This window comes from Ursus arctos, unplaced genomic scaffold (assembly GCF_023065955.2).
Source record: "Ursus arctos isolate Adak ecotype North America unplaced genomic scaffold, UrsArc2.0 scaffold_22, whole genome shotgun sequence".
Lineage (NCBI taxonomy): Eukaryota > Metazoa > Chordata > Mammalia > Carnivora > Ursidae > Ursus > Ursus arctos.
The window spans coordinates 57,050,637-57,077,355 of record NW_026622897.1 but is presented as its reverse complement, the minus strand read 5'-3'; the positions used below and the strand labels follow the sequence as shown (position 1 = coordinate 57,077,355).

General features: G+C 39.5%; 4 protein-coding genes across 4 annotated transcripts; all 4 read right to left on the bottom strand.

Annotated features, from left to right (window-relative positions):
- Positions 1 to 3,153: 3,153 nt before the first annotated feature.
- LOC125282474 (olfactory receptor 52J3-like) lies at positions 3,154 to 4,092 on the bottom strand. The gene has a single exon (XM_048217337.2). It carries the CDS (start codon positions 4,090 to 4,092, stop codon positions 3,154 to 3,156), a length of 939 nt encoding a protein of 312 aa, XP_048073294.2.
- Positions 4,093 to 8,080: 3,988 nt separating this feature from the next.
- LOC113249888 (olfactory receptor 52J3-like) lies at positions 8,081 to 9,019 on the bottom strand. The gene has a single exon (XM_026491332.4). It carries the CDS (start codon positions 9,017 to 9,019, stop codon positions 8,081 to 8,083), a length of 939 nt encoding a protein of 312 aa, XP_026347117.3.
- Positions 9,020 to 15,384: 6,365 nt separating this feature from the next.
- LOC113249889 (olfactory receptor 52J3) lies at positions 15,385 to 16,323 on the bottom strand. Its single transcript, XM_026491333.4, has one exon. It carries the CDS (start codon positions 16,321 to 16,323, stop codon positions 15,385 to 15,387), a length of 939 nt encoding a protein of 312 aa, XP_026347118.3.
- Positions 16,324 to 22,450: 6,127 nt separating this feature from the next.
- On the bottom strand, positions 22,451 to 23,407 carry LOC113269496 (olfactory receptor 51L1-like). The gene has a single exon (XM_026518374.3). The coding sequence runs from the start codon at positions 23,396 to 23,398 to the stop codon at positions 22,451 to 22,453; it is 948 nt and encodes a 315-aa protein (XP_026374159.2). The 5' UTR covers positions 23,399 to 23,407.
- Positions 23,408 to 26,719: the final 3,312 nt, after the last annotated feature.

Below are 26,719 nucleotides of genomic sequence, written 5' to 3'. Positions count from 1 at the left end.
CATATCTTAACTATATAGGTGACCCACATTTTATTCCTATTAGACACCACTATTCTCAGAAACCATACAGAGTGGTGGGAAGTTTTGTGGCATAGATCACCAATCCATTTAAAGCCAGCTATCTCAGGGGAAGGTATTTTCTTTGAACAGGGGGAGACTATCTACCTCATACAAGACAAGAAGAGCTGCTTCTAATGGTAAAGGGGGTTTAGCAGAGCTCAGGATTTACTTCATTGATGTCTATTCCAATTTTTAGAGTTTTGTTTCTTTCAAATAAATGACCTAGCAGGAGATCGGGAGATTTTTTTTTTTATTATTTTTATTTTTTTTAAAGCATAGTTTAACATGCTTTGTTTCCTGTGCCTGGGCCTTGAGCTAGATATTTAAAGCCCTGACCTCATTGACTCATTATTTCCTTTATCCTCCTTCTCCAGCTTATCACAGAAAGAACAATCTATACTTTTCTTATTCTTACTAAAATATTTAACAGAAATACTTGGACACTCCAAGTCTTGCCTTCTTTAAGCACTTCATTATAGAAGGTAATAATGTGTTTTGTTACCACATTCTACATACCACCAATGTCTCCCCTTTGCCAATAGCAGCAAGGCCCTAATTTCCCTAAGACTGATTAAGTAAGGAAGCAATTCTGGTATCTATACCTACATCAGTTAGGGTTCAGAACCACTACAAGTATTAAGGAATAAAGAATTTATTATAGGAATTAGATACAATTGTGGGAGGAGCTGGGGGGGGAAGATCCAAAAATAAATTTATTAGCCAGATTAGGCCTGCGTGAATGAGTTGGTATTTGCAGAAGACTTGGTACTCTCCGCTTCTGGGATGGATCCATAAAAGAAGTGAGTGTAGAAATTTAAGGAAGATGGTTTGTTATTCCTGGCTACTGCCTCTGTTTGCAGTAAAATATTTGATGGTGCATTTGTGAACGCTGTTGATAAGCAGGTCAGTAGCCATGGAGAGCTGTGTATGGAGCTGAAGGACAGGGGGAGAAATGAGAATGCTCTAGTATCGTTGTGTTTCTCTGTCTCTCCCTGTAAACAATAATGAACTACAGAAAATAGTGGTTGCTGTTTCACATTTGCTCCCACAGCTTATGCATTTCTGATGTGACCAACTCTAAACTGGAAACTTACAGGGAAGAGAATGCTGGGAAACAGGGGGCTGGGAAGGGTAGTCACGGTGCAGTTGCCCCAGGGCACATTTTAGTATCCGTGCTTGTCCAAGTGAAGAGCATAATAATTCTCAGCTAATACTTTAAGGAATTAAAAACACATTGTTTAATTAATTGATAGTAAATGAACCAAATAATAAATGAACTCAAAATTCCAACAGGATATTTTTAAGTACAACAAAATGACAGCATGTTATTTTGTTTTTCTAGAAGTTAATTTAAAGAACAAAGGGAGAGTGAGAAAAGTACAGGAGGATAATCAGCTTTAAAAGTTATTAAAATATTTTATAATGTTTAGTGATGAAGAACATTGTGATATTGGTTCAAGAACAGACAAACCAGCTCTATAAGTGAAAAGCATACTCGTGTATAAATTGAAATTTAATACAAAGAAAGAATAAATGAAAATCAGTTCTGAAGCGATGAGTTATTAAGTCATTTATGTAATTAAACAGGTTAGAAAAATTATGTTATTAAATAGAAACAGAAAGGTATTTCTTTTCTTAAATCTCACCTCAAAATAAATTGCAGTTAGAGTGGAATTAAAAGTAAAACTTAACATACACCCCAATAACAACATAGATGTGGGGATGTTGATATATAATAAAGCTACGAGGAAATCCTCGGTTTGAAAGTGTCAAAAGCATGTGTTATAGGCAATATAATCAGTATTGAGTTCATTTAAAAATGTAATCTGCCATTTGAAACTAAGGTATTAAATATAAAGGGCTTATAGGAAAGTGCTAATATGTCAAGTGTAATCAAAAACATGCTCTGAGGGGCGCCTGGCTGGCACAGTGGTTAAGCATCTGCCTTCGGCTCAGGGCGTGATCCTGGCGTTATGGGATCGAGCCCCACATCAGGCTCCTCTGCTGAGCCTGCTTCTTCCTCTCCCACTCCCCCTGCTTGTGTTCCCTCTCTCGCTGGCTGTCTCTATCTCTGTCAAATAAATAAATAAAATCTTTTAAAAAAAAATGCTATGAGACTTCAAAGAAACTAGGCGGAAACTTGGAGAGGAGGCAACGAAATCAGTAAATAAACACCATAAAAATAAAGACATGACCTATTCAATTAGTAACCTACTATCTGACGGTCCTACATTTTCTAAGCTTGGAACCTTTAGAAATTTGTCAAAGATGAACAAAAATAATTCATAAAGACGTCACAACATCAATTCTGAATTAAATATAACTAAAGTATTATAGATCTTCAAATTATGAAAAGATAAAATGCAAATGAAAGATATTACTACATTTAAAAAAGAACACTATATCCCATATGTATCAACATAGACAGTCTCTAAATTTAATAGTAAGTGAAACAATTGTCTGTGAAATGATACACAGTGCATTACCATTCACATGAAATAAAAAATTATAATCGCAAACCCCACAGAAATTATTGAATTTAAAAAGATCAATTTACGCTCAAAGAAGAAGAGCGTGTAGTGATCATTGCCATCTCTGAGGATAAGACAAAATTGGAACTGGGTGGGGTAAGTCTCATAGGTCATTTCAAATTAAATGTCTTGTGTGTTTGATTAAGAATAACATTCAAGATAAATAAGCTGCAGTAACAATAGTTTTTAATTCCATGTTGTGAGAACAAAGGCATTTGTAGTATGTTTCCTTGTCTGACTTTTGTTGAACAGAGGGAAAAGTAGGACTTAAAAATCAGGGGAGAAAAAAAGCACTGCAAATGTAATGATGGGAAGGGTCATTGCGTGGACTCTTCTTTCTCACACAGCGTGAAATAATGCAAACACTTCCTGCTTCTAAGGAATTAGCCTTCAACTTGTAATATTTTGAAAATTATTCAAATCATAGAATCAATATTAGGCCAAGATCAAATGCTCTGGAATATAATTTGGCAGCACTAAATTTAGACAGAGAAAAATTGCTGAAAAGAGCCCACATTTTCCTTCCTAGGTCAAAACGCTTGGTAAACATGGGCAAGAATATTTACTTTTTAGCAAAGACGTGGAGCACTCGCTCTCGAATCTGTTTGGTCCTCACACCATAAATGATGGGGTTGAGTGAAGGTGGGATAACCACATAGAGGTTGGCAACAAGAATGTGAATGTAGCGTGGTATGTTGTGTCCAAATCGGTGAGTGAGGAAGGAGAACACTGAGGGGATGTAGAGAACACAGATGACCCCAACGTGAGAGCCACACGTGCTGAGCGCCTTTAGCCGAGCATCCTGTGACGGGAGGAGGAAGACAGCTCGCAGAATGTAGACGTACGAGATGACAATAAGGACCAGGTCCAGCAGAAAGAAAGAGACCACAAAGAGCCCGTAGATGGCGTTGATACGGATGTTGCCACAGGACAGTTTGGCAATGCCCATGTGCTCACAGTAGGAATGAGTGATTACACGAGCCTGACAAAAGGGCAGGCGGTAGATGAGATAGACCATGGGAAGTGTAAGCACAACTGGACGAACCACAGTGCACACGCTGATGCCCACCAGCACCCGGGATGTCAAGATGGTCCTGTAGTGGAGTGGAGCACAGATGGCCACATAGCGGTCAAAGGCCATGGCCACCAGGACGAAGGCCTCCATGCCGGTAAAAGTATGGATCAAAAACATCTGGGCCACACATGCCCCAAAGTTAATCTCATGAGCTTCAAACCAGAAGATACCCAGCATGCGGGGCACAGAGGTAGTGGAAAGGGCCAAATCGATAGTTGAAAGGAGAGCCAGAAAGTGGAACATGGGCTCCCTCCGCAGGCTCTGCTCTGTCTTGATGACCAGCACAATTGTGGCATTGCCCAGTAAAGCCACAAGGTAGACTAAGCAGAAAGGCAGGGAGATCCAGGCATGGGCCCCTTCCAGACCGGGGATTCCAACGAGGAAGAATGTGGGTGGGTGAAAAACACTCCTGTTGGGATAAAACATCCTTCCAAATGACAGCGGAGATGTCATTCCTAGAAAGAGGGGGAAAGAGTTTGCAGGTAGTCATGAAAATGACTAGCTTAGTGCTTCAATATATAGTGAAAACAAAAAAGGTTGCTATTCGAAAGGGATAATTTTTTTTAAAGATTTTATTTATTTATTGGACAGAGAGAGACACAGGGAGAGAGGGAGCACCAGCAGGAGGAGTGGGAGAGGGAGAAGCAGGCATCCCGCCAAGGAGGGAGCCTGATGGGGGGCTCCATCCCAGAGCCCTGAGATCATGACCAGAGCCAAAGGCAGAAGCTTAACGACCAAGCCACCGAGGGGCTCCATGTATTTTTTTCTTTTATTTTATGCCAAGCCATACTCATTTGAATGGGCCGGCCTCAAGGAATTTAATCCTCTTTTTTTTTTTTAATCTACACTGCTTATCAGGAAGCCAACAGCAAAATGATAAGACACAGAACTTGCTATTAAATATGGAATAATTTCATATGCCCTGTACCTTTTGTAAAGCTCCTGTCTGAAGAGAGATATGCAAAAAATCAAGGAAGCACACATGGAAATGCAGATATAATCCAAAAGACAACAGGCCAGCTAGAAGTAGTTTTAGGAGAACACCTGTTAATCTTAGGACTGCTCCAGAACGAGCATGTATTGCCTTCACTCCTTCTGCCTGATGAACTGGGAATGTGGGTAAAAGAATGCCTAGGAAGTGTCAGGTGGCACAGACCTGTGAAGAAGGCATTCTGAGCACCACGAAACAGTCTGGAGAAACAAAACCTGTACAAAACTGCTTTCTGTAGTTGTCTAAAGGGCAGAGAGAAGGTGGTTTTTGCAATGACTTCAAAACAATGAAAAAGCACCTAGTCACTAATAAGCTCAAACAATGAAATAAAGGACGTTCTCTGGGTCTCCACCTTAGGACAGACTGGTTCAAGATCAGGATATAGTGGCCCAGATTCCAGTTTTTATCCTTGAAATAGCTCCCTATTTCTTTGGGATTCATAACAAGCTAAAAAAATAAAATAATAGTTCTATCCATTCTAAGATTAGATGTGTGTATGTGTGTGTTTCTTGGGGGTGGAGGAGATAAAAGCTGTATTTTGCAATGCCCCCTTATTTGTGTTTTTTTAAGAACTGCAACTCCAGGTAACAGCCATTCTTGATGCTGGCCAGGAACAAGCCTCCTAACACCCCGATGCCTAGCTTGGGTTTCTGTGCGAAAATAAACTCTCAGTAACATGGCACTGCTCCCCTCAGGTTTTCATTGTGCTTCAGAAGTCCATTCATTCATTCCCTATAACCCAGAGAAGAAGCAGAAATGATACTTTATCGACCAACTATATAATCATTCTGTAGATGGATTTTAAAAGCCTGGGATCCTCTGGATATATTTACAGATACCCAATCTCCATTTGAAGGTTGCAAGGTTAAAATTAAAACATTAAAAAAATTACAATGAAAAAAAATTAAAGTTTTCAGTTAAAAAAAATGTTGCAAGTTTTCCCCTCTTACATTCAGACATTGGACCACATGATGCTATCATATCGTATCAGATCAAACCAGCAGTTCTCAGCCACCGTTGATCATCTCCCTTTCACTGCACTACACACTGAATTCAAACCACAGTTCATCTTGGATGCTTCTTTCCTCCACAGGAATAGAGACGTAGGAACATCTCAAGCAGCACAGCTCTGCGTGCTTTTGTAAACAAATACAGTCTGAGGAGAGTCCTTTTATACTAAGGTTAGCTGATTATAAAATTAGACAAATGGGTTAACTCCGTTTTCTGGCGTAAATTGTGCCCTGGGATCAAATCCTCTGAGATTGCTGGCCAAACTCCTAGACTATGATTTCCAGAAACAGAAGCCTAAGAAAAAGTGACACGGATAGGAATTTATAGAGAGAAAACTACGAATATGGGGCAAAAACACACAAATATTATCATTTCTATAAGATACAAAGAAAGATACATCCCATCTCCCTCTAAGTAATACTTCACTGCCTGATTCTATGGATTTTTCTTTCCTAGATAAAAAACCGTACTTAATCCATATTCTAAATTCAAACATAATAACCTGGCACAGGAGACCCCGTTTTCAGCCTGAGTACTCGGTATCTCTCTGCACTGACCTGACCACGTTCTCTGGGCTCATTGAATGCTTAGCCATGGGGATTGCCATCGGTGAGTTTTGGGTCCCACTGTCCTTTGTCCGTGATTGATCTTCTCAATCTTCCCCCTTGACAATTTTTCATATCTAGGTCACAGAGGCCGTAGAGAGAAGTGGTGAAAATATCCAGTCTTAGAGGTGGTCTGATTCAGTTCAGATACAGGATTTCCACTCCTATGATTTGGAGACTTTGTGCTGCGTTATAGATATTAATTCCTCTTTACACATTGAGTTCACCAGGGAACATATGTGGACCTGGCATTTTCATTATGGGAAATATTTGATTCCTAATTCAACTACAAATGTCTACTCAAATTTCATTTGTCATCCTGAGTTATCCATAAAGACATTTTGAGGTAAACAGACGCTGACAGATTTCATTGCCAGCCAACCTGCACCACAAGAAATGCTAAAGGATTAGTACCAGCTGATGGAAAACGCTGAAGCTTTCAAATAGCTGTAAATGAAGAACTGAGGATCATTGGAAATGTCGAATAATTACATTATCTACTTCAAATACCAAATGAGCTTTGTGCACAAAACTTTTTATTATACTGCTTTGAATCAGCGCAAACAAAATAAGTACTTAAATGGACAAAAGAGTGTATTCACTCAAAATATTATATTTCCATTAAAAATAAAGTGCATTAGGAGTCTATACATAATGCATACCCTTTTATTTATAGACGTACAGGAAATATATAAAATAATATGTGATATAATTTCAATGAACAAGTCAAAAACACAAAAGAATATATTTCCAAATAGCAAAACAATACCAAAGTGTTTGGAGGGCATTGCAATACAGGTAACATTATTCTCTCTCATTCTAATTTATGGACTTTAAAATGTGTCAGTAAAGACCATACAATAACTTAACAATGAAAACTATCATAATTGAATATTAACTGAAAAAAATGACTCCACTCAGACCTATTGTCAAATAGATACACTAAAAAAAATTGGTTTCCCAAGCTTTTAAACCATAATGTGACAGTTTCCACTGTCAAGATGGCAGTCTATGTAACTCCTCTCATTCCCTCCAGAAAGCTTTAGAGACATTAAAATTGATGTGAAAACTCTCCCCCCACACTCGCTCTCTCTCTCTCTCTCAAATAAATAAATACACTTTAAAAAAAAAAAGGAGTAGTTTTGAAATTGTATGTCTGTTTTGGCTATCATTCCACTGAATCTTACATGTTTGGGAGACCATTCCACTTCAAGCTACAGATTTGGCAATGATTTTTTTGAACCCATAAACTGGCTTTTCTTAAAGAACATAACACAGTGCAAACTCCACAGAACCAGACATTTTGTGTTAGCCTTGTTCATGGTTATATCTCTAGCAATTAGAATGATCCAAGACATACAACAAACACAAAATGAATGTTAACTAAAGGAATAATAAAACGAACGCATGAAGGAATGGAGAAACCAACCAACACATGAAGTAGGACACAGGGTCAAATTTCCACTGCCACATTTATTTAATTTTGGAATTAAAAAAAAAAAAAAAAGCCGGGATACTATGTTCCTTACCCAGAAAAAGGGCACCTTTATCCTATGAAAGACTCTGCCTAAAGACATGCAGAAAGAGGCCACACTGCTCCTTCCAAGATAGACCATTAGCCTTTGAACTTGAGCTCCAGTGAAGGTTCCAGAAGTCTTAGAGTCCATTCGTCAACAGATGGGGATACATCAGCTTGTATCTCAACCTGGCGGCAATAGATTAGGACTAGGAGATGTTTGTTAAAGCAAGAACACACACATCTCTCTAGATGGAGCAAAATCCTTAGTCAAAGAACATGTCATGTGTCTTATTTCTTGATAAAGACGTGGAGCACTCGCTCTCGAATCTGTTTGGTCCTCACACCATAAATAATGGGGTTGAGAGAAGGTGGGATAACCACATAGAGGTTGGCAACAAGAATGTGAATGTAGCGTGGTATGTTGTGTCCAAATCGGTGAGTGAGGAAGGAGAACACTGAGGGGATGTAGAGAACACAGATGACCCCAACGTGAGAGCCACACGTGCTGAGCGCCTTTAGCCGAGCATCCTGTGACGGGAGGAGGAAGACAGCTCGCAGAATGTAGACGTACGAGATGACAATAAGAACCAGGTCTAGCAGAAAGAGACAGACCACGAAGAGCCCGTACATGGCATTGATACGGATGTTGCCACAGGACAGTTTGGCAATGCCCATGTGCTCACAGTAGGAATGAGCGATTACACGAGCCTGACAAAAGGGCAGGCGGTAGATGAGATAGACAATGGGAATTGTGAACAGAACTGGACGAAACACAATGCACACGCTGATGCCCACCAGCACCCGGGATGTCAAGATAGTCGTATAGTGGAGTGGAGCACAGATGGCCACATAGCGGTCAAAGGCCATGGCCACCAGGACCTCGGCCTCCATGCCAGTGAAGGCATGGATCAAAAACATCTGGGCCACACATGCCCCAAAGTTAATCTCATGAGCTTCAAACCAGAAGATACCCAGCATGCGGGGCACAGAGGTAGTGGAAAGGGCCAAATCGATAGTTGAAAGGAGAGCCAGAAAGTGGAACATGGGCTCCCTCCGCAGGCTCTGCTCTGTCTTGATGACCAGCACAATTGTGGCATTGCCCAGTAAAGCCACAAGGTAGACTAAGCAGAAAGGCAGGGAGATCCAGGCATGGGCCCATTCCAGACCGGGGATTCCAACGAGGAAGAATGTGGGGGGGTGAAAAACACTCCTGTTGGGATAAAACATCCTTCCAAATGACAGCGGAGATGTCATTCCTAGAAAGAGGGGGAAAGAGTTTGCAGGTGGTCATGAAAATTACTAGCTTAATGCTTCAGTATACAGTGAAAATAAAAAAGGTTGGTGTTTGAAAGGGATTTTTAATGTATTTTTTTTTTTTATTGTCAGCCAAGCCATACTCATTTCAATAGGCCAGTCTCAAGGAATTTAATCCTCAAGGAAGCACACATGGAAATGCAGATATAATCTGAAAGGCGACAGGCAGCTAGAAGCAAGGTGATAGGCACAGATGCACCAGACACTTCTGTAATTAGGAAATGCAGAAATCATGCAATGAGTCATTCATCACTATTGACATAGAGAAAATGTCAAGGTCCAGCCAAATAGCCTGTCAAAGAGAAACAGAAGATCAGAAGTACATTGTCCCAAACAAAAGCACAGATACTCTGGGATGCCTGCTGAGGGGCATCACAGGCTGGGTCATGTACGTCCATACATGAAACATCCCAGAAAGATAATGATAAACCTTATGTGTATTTTTGTTCATGTCTCCAGTTTCCCAAGGCCAACCCATTTCATAGCCCATCGTGTGTTAGAGCGTTGAGGGAATGGTGGTTTCTAGCAGTATTTGAAGCGTCTTCATTTACTCTCCACACCACTTCAGTTCCTCTGGGAACACCTGTTAATCTTAGGACTGCTCCAGAACGAGCATGTATTGCCTTCACTCCTTCTACCTGGTGAACTGGGAATGTGGGTTAATTCGCGTGGCACGGACCTGTGAAGAAGGCATTCCGAGCATCACAAAACTGTCGGGAGAAACAAAGTCTGGACAGAACTGCTTTCTGTAGCTGTCTAAAGGGCATAGAGAAGACGGCTTTTGCACTGACTTCAAAACAATGAAAAAGCCCCTCCTCCCTCATAAGCTCAAATAACGAAATAAAGGACGTCCTCTGGGTCTCCACCTTAGGACAGACTGGTTCAAGATCAGGATATAGTGGCCCAGACTCCAGTTTTTATCCTTGAAATAGCTCTCTATTTCTTTGGGAAGCATAACAAGGCAAAAAAATAATAGTTCTATCCATTCTAAGATTAGATGTGTGTATGTGTGTGTTTCTTGAGGGTGGAGGAGATAAAAGCTGCATTTTGCAATGCCCCCTTATTTGTGTTTTTTTAAGAACTGCAACTCCAGGTAACAGCCATTCTTGATGCTGGCCAGCAACAAGCCTCCTAACACCCCGATGCCTAGCTTGGGTTTCTGTGCGAAAATAAACTCTCAGTAACATGGCACTGCTCCCCTCAGGTTTTCATTGTGCTTCAGAAGTCCATTCATTCATTCCCTATAACCCAGAGGAGAAACAGAAACGATAATTTATCAACCAACTACATAATCATTCTGTAGATGGATTTTAAAAGCCTGGGACCGTCTGGATATATTTACAGATACCCAATCTCCATCTGAAGGTTGCAAGGTTAAAATTAAAACATTAAAAAAATTACAATGAAAAAAAATTAAAGTTTTTTTTTTAATAATGATTTTTTATTATATTATGTTAGTCACCATACAGTACATCTCCGGTTTCCGATGTAAGGCTCGATGATTCATTAGTTGTGTATAACACCCAGTGCACCATGCAATACGTGCCCTCCTTACTACCCATCACCAGCCTATCCCATTCCCCCACCCCCCTCCCCTCTGAAGCCCTCAGTTTGTTTCTCATAGTCCATAGTCTCTCATGTTTCATTCCCCCTTCTGATTACCCCCCTTTCTTTATCCCTTTCTTCTCCTACTGATCATTCTAGTTAAAGTTTTCAGTTAAAAAAAATGTTGCAAGTTTTCCCCTCTTACATTCAGACATTGGACCACACGATGCTATCATATCGTATCAGATCAAACCAGCAGTTCTCAGCCACCGTTGATCATCTCCCTTTCACTGCACTACACACTGAATTCAAACCACAGTTCATCTTGGATGCTTCTTTCCTCCACAGGAATAGAGACGCAGGAACATCTCAAGCAGCACAGCTCTGCGTGCTTTTGTAAACAAATACAGTCTGAGGAGAGTCCTTTTATACTAAGGCCTTAGCTGCTTATAAAAGTAGACAAACGGGTTAACTCCGTTTTCTGGCGTAAATTGTGCCCTGGGATCAAATCCTCTGAGATTGCTGGCCAAACTCCTAGACTATGATTTCCAGAAACAGAAGCCTAAGAAAAAGTGACACGGATAGGAATTTATAGAGAGAAAACTACGAATATGGGGCAAAAACACACAAATATTATCATTTCTATAAGATACAAAGAAAGATACATCCCATCTCCCTCTAAGTAATACTTCACTGCCTGATTCTATGGATTTTTCTTTCCTAGATAAAAAACCATACTTAATCCATATTCTAAATTCAAACATAATAACCTGGCACAGGAGACCCTGTTTTCAGCCTGAGTACTCGGTATCTCTCTGCACTGACCTGACCACGTTCTCTAGGTTCATTGAATGCTTAGCCATGGGGATTGACATCTGTGAGTTTTGGGTCTCACTGTCCTTTGTCCATGATTGATCTTCTCAATCTTCCCCCTTGACAATTTTTCATATCTAGGTCACAGAGGCCGTAGAGAGAAGTGGTGAAAATATCCAGTCTTCGAGGTGGTCTGATTCAGTTCAGATACAGGATTTCCACTCCTATGATTTGGAGACTTTGTGCTGCGTTATGAGATATTAATTCTCTTTACACATAGAGTTCACCAGGGAACATATGTGGACCTGGCATTTTCATTATGGGAAGTATTTGATTCCTAATTCAACTACAAATGTCTACTCAAATTTCATTTGTCATCTTCAGTTACCTATAAAGATATTTTGAGGTAAACAGACGCTGACAGATTTCACTACCAGCCAACCTGCACCACAAGAAATGCTAAAGGATTAGCACCAGCTGATGGAAAACGCTGAAGCTTTCAAATGGCTGTAAACGAAGAACTGAGGATCGTTGGAAATGTCGAATAATTACATTATCTACTTCAAATACCACATGAGCTTTGTGCACAAAACTTTTTATTATACTGCTTTGAATCAGCGCAAACAAAATAAGTACTTAAATGGACAAAAGAGTGTATTCACTCAAAGATATTATATTTCCATTAAAAATAAAGTGCATTAGGAGTCTATACATAACGCATACCCTTTTATTTATAGACATACAGGAAATATATAAAATAATATGTGATATAATTTCAATGAACAAGTCAAAAACACAAAAGAATATATTTCCAAATAGCAAAACAATACCAAAGTGTTTGGAGGGCATTGCAATACACATAACATATTCTCTCTCATTCTAATTTATGGACTTTAAAATGTGTCAGTAAAGACCATACAATAACTTAACAATGAAAACTATCATAAGTGAATATTAAATGAAAAAAATGACTCCACTCAGACCTATTGTCAAATAGATACACTAAAAAAATTGGTTTCCCAAGCTTTTAAACCATAATGTGACAGTTTCCGCTGTCAAGATGGCAGTCTATGTATGTCATTCCCCCCAGAAAGCTTTAGAGACATTAAAATTGACGTGAAAACTAAGTGCTTTGTATATGAATAGCTTCGAAATCAATAGAAACAGCTATTAAAGGACAAGAGTGAGAAGCCTAACCTATACCTGCAAACACAAGGCTTAGTTAGACTTCAAAGACAGGGAAGGGATGTAAAGATTTCTCACTTGAGGTTTTCAGAAAAGCCAGAGGCAAAAAGGACCAAAAGGCAAATTCCAAAGAATTAGATGCAGTTTCATGGTAGTGTCTCCACCACAGGAAACTCCTACCCTGCTTGGGTTTTATAGTGGATGCTACAGTGTGTCCTCTCTATCCCCCTTTCAGATCTGAAGTTCTCAATCATCTAAGCACTGAGAATGTGGCCCTCTTTGCTTTTTCTCTTGCCTAATGGACCTTCCTCACCTAAGGTCAAATCCCCCTCCCAGAGAGCCCCCATAATGCCTGGTGGATGAAGGAGCAGAAAGCCGACCTGATCCAGCCCAATCAGGACAACTAGGAAGGGCTGTTCCAGCTCCAGACACTCCCGTATAAACATCCAGCTGACACTTTTGTTGCCATTTCATTCCAAATCATTTTCTCCCTCTTTCTTCATCCACCTCTCCCAGGTGCTGATCATGGGAGCAAAGCTTTATTAGTTTTCTAATGCCACTGTGATAAATTACCAGAAATGCAGCGCCTTCAATCAAAGCAAATTTATTATCCTGCAGTCCAGTTTGTTAGAAAGCTCATGCATCTCACTGAGTTAAAATCAAGTTTTCAGAGGGTCTGCATGCCTTTCTGGAGACACTAGCGGAGAACATTTTTTTTTTTTTGCCTTTTCCAGCTTCTGTAGACTGCCCATATTCCTTAACTCATGGCTCTCTTCTCCATTTTCAGAGTCAACAATGAAGGCTAAAGTCCTACAAATACGGTATTGTTCTTACTTTGCTTTAAATGTGTGAATACACCCCAATGTTCATGGCAGCATTACCAACCATAGCCAAATTATGGAAAGGCCCAAATTCCCATTGACTGATGAACGGATAAAGAATTTGTGGTATGTATATACAATGGAATATTACGCAGCCATCAGAAAGAATGACATCTTGTCATTTGAAATGACATGGGTGGAGCTAGAGAGTATAATGCTTAGAGAAATAAGTCAGTCAGAGGAAGACAAATATCCCATGATGTCACTCATATGTGGAATTTAAGAAATGTAACAGATAAACATAGGGGGGAAAAAGGAAGAGAGGTGAACCATAAGACAGACTATTAACTATGGAGAACAAACTGAGAGTTGCTGGAAGGGAGGTCGGTGGTGGGATGGGTTAACTGTGTGATGGAGCTGAAGGAGGGCACTAGTGATGAACACGGGCGATGTATGGAAGTGCTGAATCACTAAATCCTACACCTGAAACTGATATCACACTGTGTGTTAAATAACTGGAACGTAAATAAAAACTTGTAACAAAAATAAAGGTGTAAATAATTATACACTTTGACTCTTTGACTCTTTCTTCTGTTTCTATTACTGAAAAAGAGAAAAATGTTAAAAGCTATATGACAAGTTTGATGATGCAAAAGATCATTGCTTGGGTTTTGGGGAAGTATTTTTATTGCATCAACTGAAAGCCCACAGGAGTATAAAAAAAAAAGGTGATTATTCATAGATTGGTTTCAGAGCTTGTGCATTAAAGTCAGTGGAGGAACTAGAACTAGATCATAGGTCTAGGATGAGAGCCCTTGTATTTGGGGATGGAGTAATTCAGGGTCAAATGTAGATTGAGAGAACAAAAGGGAATAAGATGATAGACAAGGGCCAGCACGCATCACATAGATAGAGAGAAATACTATACGTAATTCAATGATAAGACTACGCTTCTGTTTTGGGCCTGACTGCAGAGAGACACTCAGGGGTATGGCACTGTTGCTACCTAAGAAACAGTTTTGTGGCCACCTGGTTGACTCAGTTCGTTAAGCATCAACTCTTGATTTCGGCTGAGGTCATGATCCCAGGGTCCTGAGATCAAGCCCTGCGTCGGGCTCTGTGCTTAGTCGGGGTCTGCTTACGATTCTCTCCCTTGCCACTCTCCTCCCACACCGACTCTGTATCTCCCAAAATGTTAAATACACTTAAAAAAGAAAGAAATAGTTTTGAAATTCTGTGTTTGTTTTGGCTATCTTTCCACTGAATATTACATATTTGGCAATCATTCCAGTTCAACCTACAGATTTGGCAATGATTTTTCTTTTTTTGAACCCATGAACTTGGCTTTTTTTAGAGAACATAAGACAATGCAAGCTCCACAAGACCAGACATTTTATGTTAGCGTGGTTCATGGATATATCCCTAGCAATTAAATGATCCAAGACATACAACAAATACAAAATGAATGTTAATTAAAGGAGTAATAAAATGAACGCATGAAGGAATGGAGAAACCAACCAACACATGAGGAAGGACACAGGGTCAAATTTCCACTGCCACATTTCTCTAATTACAGAACTAACAACAAACAAACAAAAAATAAAACAAAACAAAAACAGTATAATATGTTCTTCACCCAGAAGGAGAGCACCTTTATCCTATGAAGGACTCTGCCTAAAGACATGCAAAAAGAGGCCACACTGCTCCTTCCAAGATAGACCATTAGCCTTTGAACTTGAGCTCCAGTGAAGGTTCCAGAAGTCTTAGAGTCCATTCGTCAACAGCTGGGGATACATCAGCTTGTATCTCAACCTGGCGGCAATAGATTAGGACTAGGAGATGTTTGTTAAAGCAAGAACACACACATCTCTCTAGATGGAGCAAAATCCTTAGTCAAAGAACATGTCATGTGTCTTATTTCTTGATAAAGACGTGGAGCACTCGCTCTCGAATCTGTTTGGTCCTTACACCATAAATGACGGGGTTGAGTGAAGGTGGGATAACCACATAGAGGTTGGCAACAAGAATGTGAATGTAGCGTGGTATGTTGTGTCCAAATCGGTGAGTGAGGAAGGAGAACACTGAGGGGATGTAGAAAACACAGATGACCCCAACATGAGAGCCACACGTGCTGAGCGCCTTTAGCCGAGCATCCTGTGACGGGAGGCGGAAGACAGCTCGCAGAATGTAGACATATGAGATGCCAATAAGAACCAGGTTCAGGACAAAGAAGGAAACCACAAAGAGCCCGTAGATGGCGTTGACACGGATGTTGCCACAGGACAGTTTGGCAATGCCCATGTGCTCACAGTAGGAATGAGTGATTACACGAGCCTGACAAAAGGGCAGGCGGTAGATGAGATAGACCATGGGAAGTGTAAGCACAACTGGACGAACCACAGTGCACATGCTGATGCCCACCAGCACCCGGGATGTCAAGATAGTTGTATAGTGGAGTGGAGCACAGATGGCCACATAGCGGTCAAAGGCCATGGCCAGCAGGACCTCGGCCTCCATGCCAGTGAAGGCATGGATCAAAAACATCTGGGCCACACATGCCCCAAAGTTAATCTCATGAGCATCAAACCAGAAGATACCCAGCATGCGGGGCACAGAGGTTGTGGAAAGGGCCAAATCGATAGTTGAAAGGAGAGCTAGAAAGTGGAACATGGGCTCCCTCCGCAGGCTCTGCTCTGTCTTGATGACCAGCACAATTGTGGCATTGCCCAGTAAAGCCACAAGGTAGACTGAGCAGAAAGGCAGGGAGATCCAGGCATGGGCCCCTTCCAGACCGGGGATTCCAACGAGGAAGAATGTGGGTGGGTGAAAAACACTCCTGTTCTGGTGTATCATCCTGTCACTGGTCAGAGGAGGTGAAGCTGCCCTTACTCTAGGGGAAAAATGAGAGAGTAGAAGGAGAGGTCAGAAGAGAGGTCAGAGGGTGAAGGTGATGCCATGCTAATTGCTAGCTCAGTGTTTCAGCATAGAGTTGATGTCATGCTTAAAGCATAGTAAGTGTGCTACTGAAGGACTTTGATGAGATATGTCACAGCCAGAATAGGCAGGTCAAGGTCACATTCAGAGTTTCCACCCTGCCTGCTGATTGAGTTCTAATACCAAACATGGAGGTTTGCAGCAAGTTCAGGGAAGATTTCTAATAATTAGAGCTTACCATTCCCTTTGAAGGAGAATGGGATGTGAGTCCACTCTTGGAAATATACTCTGGTGAGTGACACTGGCCACATCAAGACTACAGATGAGGTCAAGTTAATACACTACAGAGGCCATTAAAAATGCCTTTAAGCAAAAAAACAAACAAAAAAATAAAAACAAAAGCAAAAACAAACAAACAAACAAACAAAAAACACAGACAAAGACATAGAAAGAAAGAAAATACCTTTAAAAATCCGTAACGAAATTAATTATAGGTCCAGGTGTATAGGTGCTCTCACAATTAAATCTGAATTCTTCTGACTGATAGGTAAAAACTCAGCAGCCTCTCACAGACACCATATCAGATAATAAGGGCCGGCCTCTTGGGATGCCTGGCCAGGAGTAGAAAGAGCCATTGCTTATGATTTACAGACAGCCCCGAATATCAGTTGGGAAAGCGGCAAGGAGGGCTGTCTAATGCCATTTCATACCCGTTCACTCTCACAGCATATCCAGGACTCCCAGAGCACCTGTTAATCTTATCGGTGTTAATTTTACCACTGCTTATGGAGACAATACTTGTTGGTTTACTTTTCCTACCAGTTCAAGATACTGAAAATCTGGGTATTCAAATTCTTTTGGTACCAGAGAATCCTCAAATTGCTTTTGGTACCAGAGAAGGTATTTTTTGCAGCTCTCTGGGACAGTCATGTCTCAATAGAGAAGAATTTACTTCTGCAGTGATCTGAAGGGTATGGAGAACGGTACTTAAGCAATGCCTTCAAAATGCTACAGAATGCATCAAACCACTCAGAATGAGGTAGAGGAACTTGCCCTGGAATGTACGGTGCAGCAGTTGTAATCAAAAATAAAGCAGAGATAGGGGCACCTGGGTGGCTCAGTTGGTTAAGCGTCTGACTCTCGATTTCAGCTCAGGTCATGATCTCAGGGTCGAGAGATTGAGTCCTGTGTTGGGCTCCACACTCAACATGGAGTCTGCTTGAGAGTCTCTCTTCCTCTGCACCTGCCCCTCCCCCACTCACACATGCTCTCTCTCTCTCAATAAATAAATCAAATTTTAAAAAATAAAGCAGAGATATCTGTTTTTGTCCTTGTCATAGCTTCACTTTACCATTTTTTAATTATTTTTATCAACATAGAAAACATATCAAGGTAAAAAAATATAAACTATCACTTGTAGTTCGGTGCAACGAAGAAAGCACAAGTGCCGCAAAGTGCACAGACTCTTATTTGTCTGTAAAAACAGAAACGCCCTGGCCAAGTAAGAAACCATTGCCTAGAAAGGTGACGGCCAAGGCCAAGGTGGAGAGTCCCCGTCGTTTATTGTGGAGCAATACTAGGAGACTACTCTCAACTGCAGCTCTCCACGGGCCCCATCCCTTCCTACCGACATGGAAATTTATTTCGTCCAAAGCAACTGCCAGGATGATATTAAAGGCATTGGATCTCCCGAGACGTTTAAAGATAATCTCATCCCCATTTAAAGATATAATTTTGGTTTTTCCCTGCCTGGTGCAGTTGGCCACTTGGTCCAGTTCTCAGGCTGCTTTGCCCATATATCTCTGCATTTCCTGCCACCAGACAGCAGCAGCTGATTCACCTTCTCCAGGCACCGAGACTTACACACAGCATCGAGCAGCACAGCCCTTCTACCTCCCTCTGAGGACGGCATGGAGAGTACCTGTATTTTAGGCTTCTAGCACCTAAGCGATATTTCTAAGAAAACATCCCGTTTTAATCCCAGCTTTACACCAACCTCTGGGATTGAGTCCACGGAGACTGCACACAAACTTCTAGATTCTATTCCCCAAACCAAAAATCCCAAGGAACATAAAGGCAAACTGAAGGACGTATAAACAAAAGTTGAAGAGTGGGGATAAAGCGCAGAGGTTTTGTCACCTGTATTTGACACGTGTGAAAACAGATACACTGTATCTCCGCGTGAATGTGACCCTGTGGGCCAAGTCTAGGGCTTACTGACCTACTTATAGAAGAAACTAGCTTATTTAGTTGTTTATTTTTCCATTTCTTCATTTATTTATTTATTTACTGGAACTAGCTAATTTAAATTCAAATACTTGAACTAGTATAGAAGGGTTTTTTTAATTTTACTCTTTCTTTTCACTAAGTTTTTTCCAACCTCCTCTCATACAGCTGTTTTGAGTTTCCCCAACTAGCACTGAAGACAAGGATCCATGATCCTTTTTCCACGCTGTGTTCTGTACATGAATTCCCTACCGCGACCATGATTTTGCCTGTACAAATTTCAAAAGTCCTATTGAAAAGTGCCTAAATTTCAATCCTGGAGCCAGCGTGCCGGTGTTCACGGTAGCTGCGTGACTTTGGGTGACTTATGTATCATTTCTGTGCCTCAGTTTCCTTAACTATAAAACGGGAATCAAAATAGTGTCTTCCTCATTGGGTACATTTGAGATACAAATTAAATGTCTCTGAGACATTTAGAACAGTGTCCTGTACATAGTAAGTGGTCAGTTATAACTGGTTTCTTCTTCTTCTTCTTCTTCTTCTTATTATTATTATTAATTATTATTATAGATTTCAGCTCACAAGAACAGCTGCATAAATACTATTCATGCAAAGCAAGTTTAGGAATCACCAATGGCTACTAACTCTGTAACCATTTTTCTTCTGAAACCTCTAGTAACATTAAGTATTTTCTTTTCAGGTGCACCTGGGTGGCTCAGTCAGTTAAGCATCTGCCTTAGGCTCAGGTAGTGATCCCAGGGTCCTGAGATCAAGCAATCAGGTTCCCTGCTCAGCGGGGAGACTGCTTCTCCCTTGCCCTCCTCCCCTCCCCCTCAACCTGCTCCTGCTCTCTCTCAGTCAAATAAATAAAATCTTTAAAAAATACATTTTCTTTTCTAATTTTAGAGTCAATCATGCATATATCATGCAGATTCTATTAGAATGTGATTATTTGGCACAGGGTATTATATGCAAATAATGAATCATGGAACATTGCATCAAAAACTGGGGATATACTGTATGGTGACTAATATAACAAAATAAAAATTATTTTTTAAAAAAGAATGTGATTATTTGGATTGAAAAAAATTATATCCCTTTATCCCACAACTGAAGTTTCTGGGAACCTCCCTAAAACAGCATTTAGGCTTAAGAAATAAAACACTGACTACAAAGTATGAGAAACAATATCTTTCATTTGACCGTGCCAAACTTCTCCATCATTCTCTACAAACGTTCAAGCTGTTTCCTGCACATTTACAGTTTCTGTTCACCTGTACATATACCATGAAATATTCTCTTGGGTCCAATAACGTCTTTATACATAATCAAAATCAATTTTAAGACATTTGCTTAATGGCACATTTCTTCCTCTGTGAGTGTGAAGGACACATCGAATCTTGAGAGCTACTAAAAGATATCTTGGATCCATAAAGACAGCAAAATTAAGGTCAAGATGAGACACAGACTCTCAACTGCAAATATTAAAACAAGCTTGGTCCCCAGTAACACAGTTTATTTATTCAAATAGCTGTTATGTAAAACCAGACCAACATCTTTATTGTTGTAAAAGCCAATAAATTCTTTGTAATGGTGAAGACAGTTTGGATTATCTTTTCAGAAACTTACAATGTAAAATATCTCAACAGATACAGATTTATTTTTTTTTTTTTTTTCCTGAAAGACCTCCCACCCGGTGGCCTCAATTCTGTAGCTCCAGTCTCAAATGGTTGCTTTTCATGTGCCCAGCTGGGAATGCCCTATTCTACTCCCCTGTTTTGGGTCCACGTTTTTTCATACGTCGTGTCTTCCCATTTTACAGACAGCTCCCTACTTTTTCGGGAACACATCCTTATATTAATTTCCAAAGACAGAATGAATGGGAGGTATAGTTCCAACATCTCTGTATGACCGAACTATTATTTTGCCCTCAACTATGGTTGATATTTTGGGTTTTGTCATTATTGGTTGAACTGTGCCCCTCCCTGCCATAAATTTACATGTCGAAGTCCTAATACCCAGTAGCTTAGAATGTGAACTTATTCGGAAATAGGGTCATTACAGATGCAATAATTTAAGTCAAAATTAGGTCATATTAGAGTAGGGTGGGCTCCTAATTCAATCTGACTGGTAACCTTAATAAAACAAAAAACAAAACAAAACAAAACTCTGTGAGGAAACACATGTACATCGGGAAGGCGCCATGTATTCTAGGCGGGAGGCCAGGAACAGACACCTTCTCACAGTTCTGAGAAGGAAGCAGCACAGTTGACACCTCTATCTCAGACTTCAGCCTCCGGAACTGTGAGACAAGAAATTTCTGTTGTTTAAGCCACCCAGTCTGTGGTACTTTGTTACCACAGCCCTAGCGAACTAATACAGTTATATTGGTTGAAGATGATTTTATAAACATGATTACATCTATCGTCCATATGGAAATCAAGGATTCTGATACCACCGTAACTCATGTTTCCTGCAAGTAACCTCTTGTAATTTTTCTCTCCTCTTTGAAATAGATTAGTATTATCTCCTTAAATTTCTGAAAATTCATCCTCTTTTACTAAATGAATTGGGCCTTTTTAAGGCGTGGATCTATGACATTAAAAGTTGGGGATTATTTTTAATTTTTTGGAATTATTTTTAATTTAAAATCTCTTGATCTACATTTTTTTCTTTCTATAACTCTTCTTTGTTGACAATTGCTTTTCTAGATTGATCTTTTATGTATATTTTTCTTTATTTCATATTTTAGTCATGATTTCCCTCCTTCCCAATATTATGAGATTTCTTTAAATTTCTTTAAATTTAAATTTCTTTAAATTTATTTTCTTTAAATTTATTTCTTTAAATTTCTTTAAATTTATTTTCCTATACTTGTACTGATTTTTATAAAAATATGGGTGGTCATTTAAGAAGCACTCCAGAATTACAAAACTTTTTGTGCTGAGTCCTGAGTTAAATGGAGGGATTTTTTTTTTTTTAATGTCAAACAAGTGAAAACAAAGAACTTCATTATTGACAAGCTGTCAACTGAGAATCTGGTTTAGATGTATTTTACAATGAAATTCCTAACACAGACCCATTGAATTAGGTGGGCCTACTAACCCCATCATGGTCTGAGAACAGGCATTTATAGGACTAGAACGTGCAATCTATTCCTATAAAATATAGCAGGAGGCATAATGTATGCTCCTTCCATTCTGTTGTTTTCCAAAAGAAAGGACACAAAATAAAATGCACTTTTTTTTTGTACTTCTCTAAATATATATTTTACCTTTATTCTTGTGTGTCATAAAATTACATGGAAATGGCCTTACCCCCTTCAAGAATTTTCTTCAGGCTTTGTTAGGAAAGACCAAATACAGCTTTTGGTCCACCGTAACTGGGTGAGATAACGGGGTCATTACTAAGGGTACACAGCCAGATGTTCTGTTTATTACAAGGTTTCTCCACACTGTCTGTAAGCCTAGGAACTCTTCTCAATCATATATAAGACCTGAGAATTGCTGCATCTGCTCCTTTCTGGTGGTTCTTTCCTTGGCCTCAGTAGTTTCTTTGCAGTAATACACAGACCGATACACAACCGAAGGCTTCTAAGGAATGTCCTCAGGTCGTGTGTCTGTCTCTGCACAGCTCTCTCCTCTCTGGGGTTCTGCCTTGTCAGAAGATCATCAGAGCAATGATAAAATTTCAAATTTACAAAGAAGAAACTTAGAAATGAAAGAGATGTGGGGAATTCTCCAAAATCACATATCTAGGAAGTTGTACCATTAAGAAGCTGATGGAGAAAATTTTCGTCCAAACCAATTCCATGTGTTTTCTAAAGACTCGGACTTCGCCTAAACATGTGGAAAATTCCAAGACGAATCTGCTTGGTCCTCACACTATAGATGATGGGATTAAGTACTGGTGGAAGAAGCAGGTAAATGTCAGCCATGAGAATGTGGACTATGGGAGGCAGGTGTTTCCCAAAGCGATGGACCATGCATACCCCTATCAGAGGTACAAAGAAGATAAGCACCACACATACATGGGAAAAACACGTGTTGAGTGCTTTCAGTCGCTCTTCACGAGACGCAATGCCCAGCACAGCATGGAGAATTAGGACATAGGAGAGGAGGATGAGGACTGAGTCTGTGCCCAGTGTGATAATGACCACACACAATCCATAGATGTTGTTGACACTGGCATCAGAGCAGGATAATTTCAGAATATCCTGATGCAGGCAAAAGGGGTGGCTGAGGACATTGGCATGGCAATATTGATAGCGCCTTAATAATATGGGTGTGGGCATCACGACTCCTGCACTTCGTAGCAAGCAGCCCAAGCCAATCTTACCAATCACATCATTGGTGAGGATGCTTGAGTAGTGCAGTGGACGACATATAGCAATGAATCGGTCAAAGGCCATGGCCAGCAGCACTGAAGACTCCAAGAACGTGAAGGTGTGGATGAAGAAAAGCTGAGCAAAACAAGCTCCTACTTTGATTTCCTGGGCTTCCCACCACAACATGGCCAATATTGTGGGGAGCGTAGACATGGACATGCCCAGGTCAGTTACTGCCAGGATGGACAGCAAATAATACATGGGCTGGTGGAGTGAAGACTCATTCCAGATAACAGAGAGGATGGTGATGTTGCCTATAAACGCCACTAGGTATGCAAGACAAAATGGAACTGAGAGCCAAGCATGAACAGACGTCAGCCCATGGAAACCCCCTAAAAGAAAGACGGGTTCCGTAGCACCACTGTTATTCCAGACCACCATGGTGGTGCTTCAGATGCCCTTTGTGTGTGAGATGCTGAGAAAGTCACAGGTTATTCAGAGTGGTGAGCAAATCCTACCATATTCATGTAACATCAGTCTTTAGTTCTTCAAATGACTCACACAAATGCAAGTATGAAGAAAGGCAACGCAGGCAGCTGAATTCTCAGTTCAGGGACAGTTCATAAAACACGCAATCTGGTCGCAGCTGTATACAGGGACGTGTGATCTTTGCTGGGATGCTATCAGGTGCACATCACAGCCTTGAAAAACTTAATGCACATGCAAAATAGAGAAATGTAAACCTTTAGATAAACTGCGTACATTAATACAAAAAAAATCTAAGTGAAAATAAGGAAGCTGCATTGATCTCCTTCAAATTAGCTTGTGGATCGTTTCTCAATCTCGTTTTCACTCCTCAAGGGTACCCTTATATCCAAATCTCATTGTTTTAATATATTTTTCTGTTTTTCTAAAAATTAACATGCATGTTCTATGAAAATGCCACACGATGAGAAAAGAAAAGGTCATGATGTATCATTTTAACATTTTTGATACCTTTTAGGTTTTCCAATTTCCGCAAAGCATGGAAGTTCCAGTTGCAGCAGAATCTGCGACTGATTTGTTAAATCATCAAGAGGAAAGAAAGTTCAGGGAATAGGTCACAAATGAACCTCTGAAACCTCTTTAAATATATGTGTGCATTCATTAAAACCTAGCAGCAAAGGACAAAATATTTGTGGCATATTTATTTACTAATAAGAATAATGATATATAACACTTTTATTTCTTTACCTTTCTTTACTTCATAATGCTTTTCAGTTTAAAAAACGTTGTTCAGATATATGAACCTATGTCTCAGTTAAATCAAATGACTTAATCGATTAGTTATTTTATCTACATATCAAATGATTTCTAATTTCTAATTCATTTATTTGTTTTTCCAGGAACCTGAGTAGTCCTGCATATGTGATTCCAAAGCACACAACAATAGACCTTGTTATACATTTGTCTTTCATTTAATATTAATCATTGTGGGATTAAATATTAAATCAGAATTTTTGCCTCTGAATTTTACTCGTCTTTCTCAATACTTGGTGATGATAATCTGTTACACTTTTCTGTTTGTTATCCAACTGACTTAGACAAATATATACCAATCCCCAAATGAATTTTTTATTACTCTTGGATAAATTTGAATTGTGTATACAAAATATAAATTCTTTGATATTCCAAGACTTTACTCAATTGAAATAGACGATCATAGAGGATATGCGCTTTATGTTCATTATTTTGACGTCTATATTATTTACCAATGTATGTTTATTAGTCTATGTACTTGTTGATCTCATTGTATAAATATTATTGTATTCTCTTTTCATTTTATATAATGTGGTATCTCTATATCCTTTACTAATTTTCCAGGCCACTGTTTTTGTACCTAACGTTATATGAATATCTTCATGTAAATCAATTTTTTATCATATCTTAAGGTTTTTCTCAACATCAATTTTCAGAAAGGGGTACACTGAACCAAATAGTATAACATTTAATATATACTGATATATAATATATACTGATACATAGTGCCCAATACAAATTTAAAAATAATAATTAAACTATCATTTCTTGAATAATATGGCACCAGTCCCTCTGTTAAGTATATATACCTCATCTTATTTAGTTATTGTAGTAACCACATAAAAACAAAGTAACTCAAATGCAGGGGTGTCTAGTTATTTGTCCAAGGTCATACAACAGATAAGTAGAATAGCCAGCCGGAAATTCACGAGTCTTTCTACCATCAGCTCATGTCTAAATTATGTATGAAATTATCTCTGGCTATTACTAAATGTTATTTTTAACCCCTTTTCCCTCAAAAAAAAAAAAAAGCTATTCTCATTTGTTTACCGGTTAGATAGATCATTCTTTCACATAAATGATTATTTATTTGAATTCATCTGTGAATTGTCTCCTTAGGCTTTTTATATGTCAATTATATTTGTTTACTAAATTATACAAAATTGATGATTTAATCAAAACAACCCATTTTTAATAGTTTCTTATAATTTTCTTACTCTGGTCATTTTGCTTTAGAATTCAATTTTAGGTGGTAAATTAAACAAATCTTTTCTTTTATTTATCTCTTCCTTCCAAACATGAGAAAGCATTGTTTTCCATCAATTAATAAATATTAAATAAAATCTCTTTTGATGCTTTTTTTGGTTTGACCTATAAACTTTTTCATCTGTCCAGATGCTGTATGTGTATGTATGCGAGGAAAAATATAGTATAAAGAACAATATTATTAGATGTTTATAATTACTAAATTCTAACCTTACTTATCATTTGTCAAATTATCTCTTCTTCAAAAATCTGCAGACAATACCGGGATCTTACCCCTCTCCTTCTCAACGATCCCTAAATCTCCAACCTCTTAAAATCTATCTCTGGTATTTGCCCAGACCAGGGTGAGAACTTCCCTACAAAAATTTTGACTTTTCTTTTAACTTTTCAGCTGCCTCTACTGATGTGTGTGCATTTCTTTCCTGGTAGAGAAAACTGAATATTTAATTCAGGGGTTGGAACCTGAGGGTTCAAGTTTAACATCCTTCTGTTCTAAAGTGTGCCTTGTCCCACGAAATAACTGAAAGGTTCAGAAGGAACATGGAACCAGGACCTTCAGGAAAAAGTATAAATACATTTCTCTAGTTCCCAAGTCCAGCAATTCCTGATCCGTATGTTCTCATCCTGTTCCCTAAGGGACTGACATGCCTTTGACCCACTCTAATCTGAAATCTTTTCCTGGGACTCCGTAGCACCGAGAAAACCGCTCATCTGTTCACCTCCCATGTTCTATCCTGACCAAGCGCAAACAACTCCACCCCCACTCGGAGGGTTTTCTGTCATAATTGCCAAACAACAGTCTTCTATTAATTAGGATCTGCTGATATCAACTCTCAACCTTCTTTTCTCCTTCTTCACCTGTAAAACCTTGTCCCGTCTACCTTGCCCCACTGCTTAATCTATGCTCCTCTGTCATGCATCACAGAAAATCTAAGGTTACTCTGTGTCTACAGAGGAAGAGCAGTTATTTCCACTGACTATGAGGAGTCTCTTTATGACTTCTTGTGCTATTTTCTGAACTCATGTTTCACTCATTCCTGGAGGAGATGGAGAATGAAAGATGGACATAAGTTCCATTAAGTAGTCTGTCTTCTCCCATGCTGGATTCTAGGAATATCTACCAGTGTTCTAGGAATACCTACCTACCTCAGGTAGGAATTCCAACCAGAAGTCCCTACCTCTAGCACCATCCTTTCT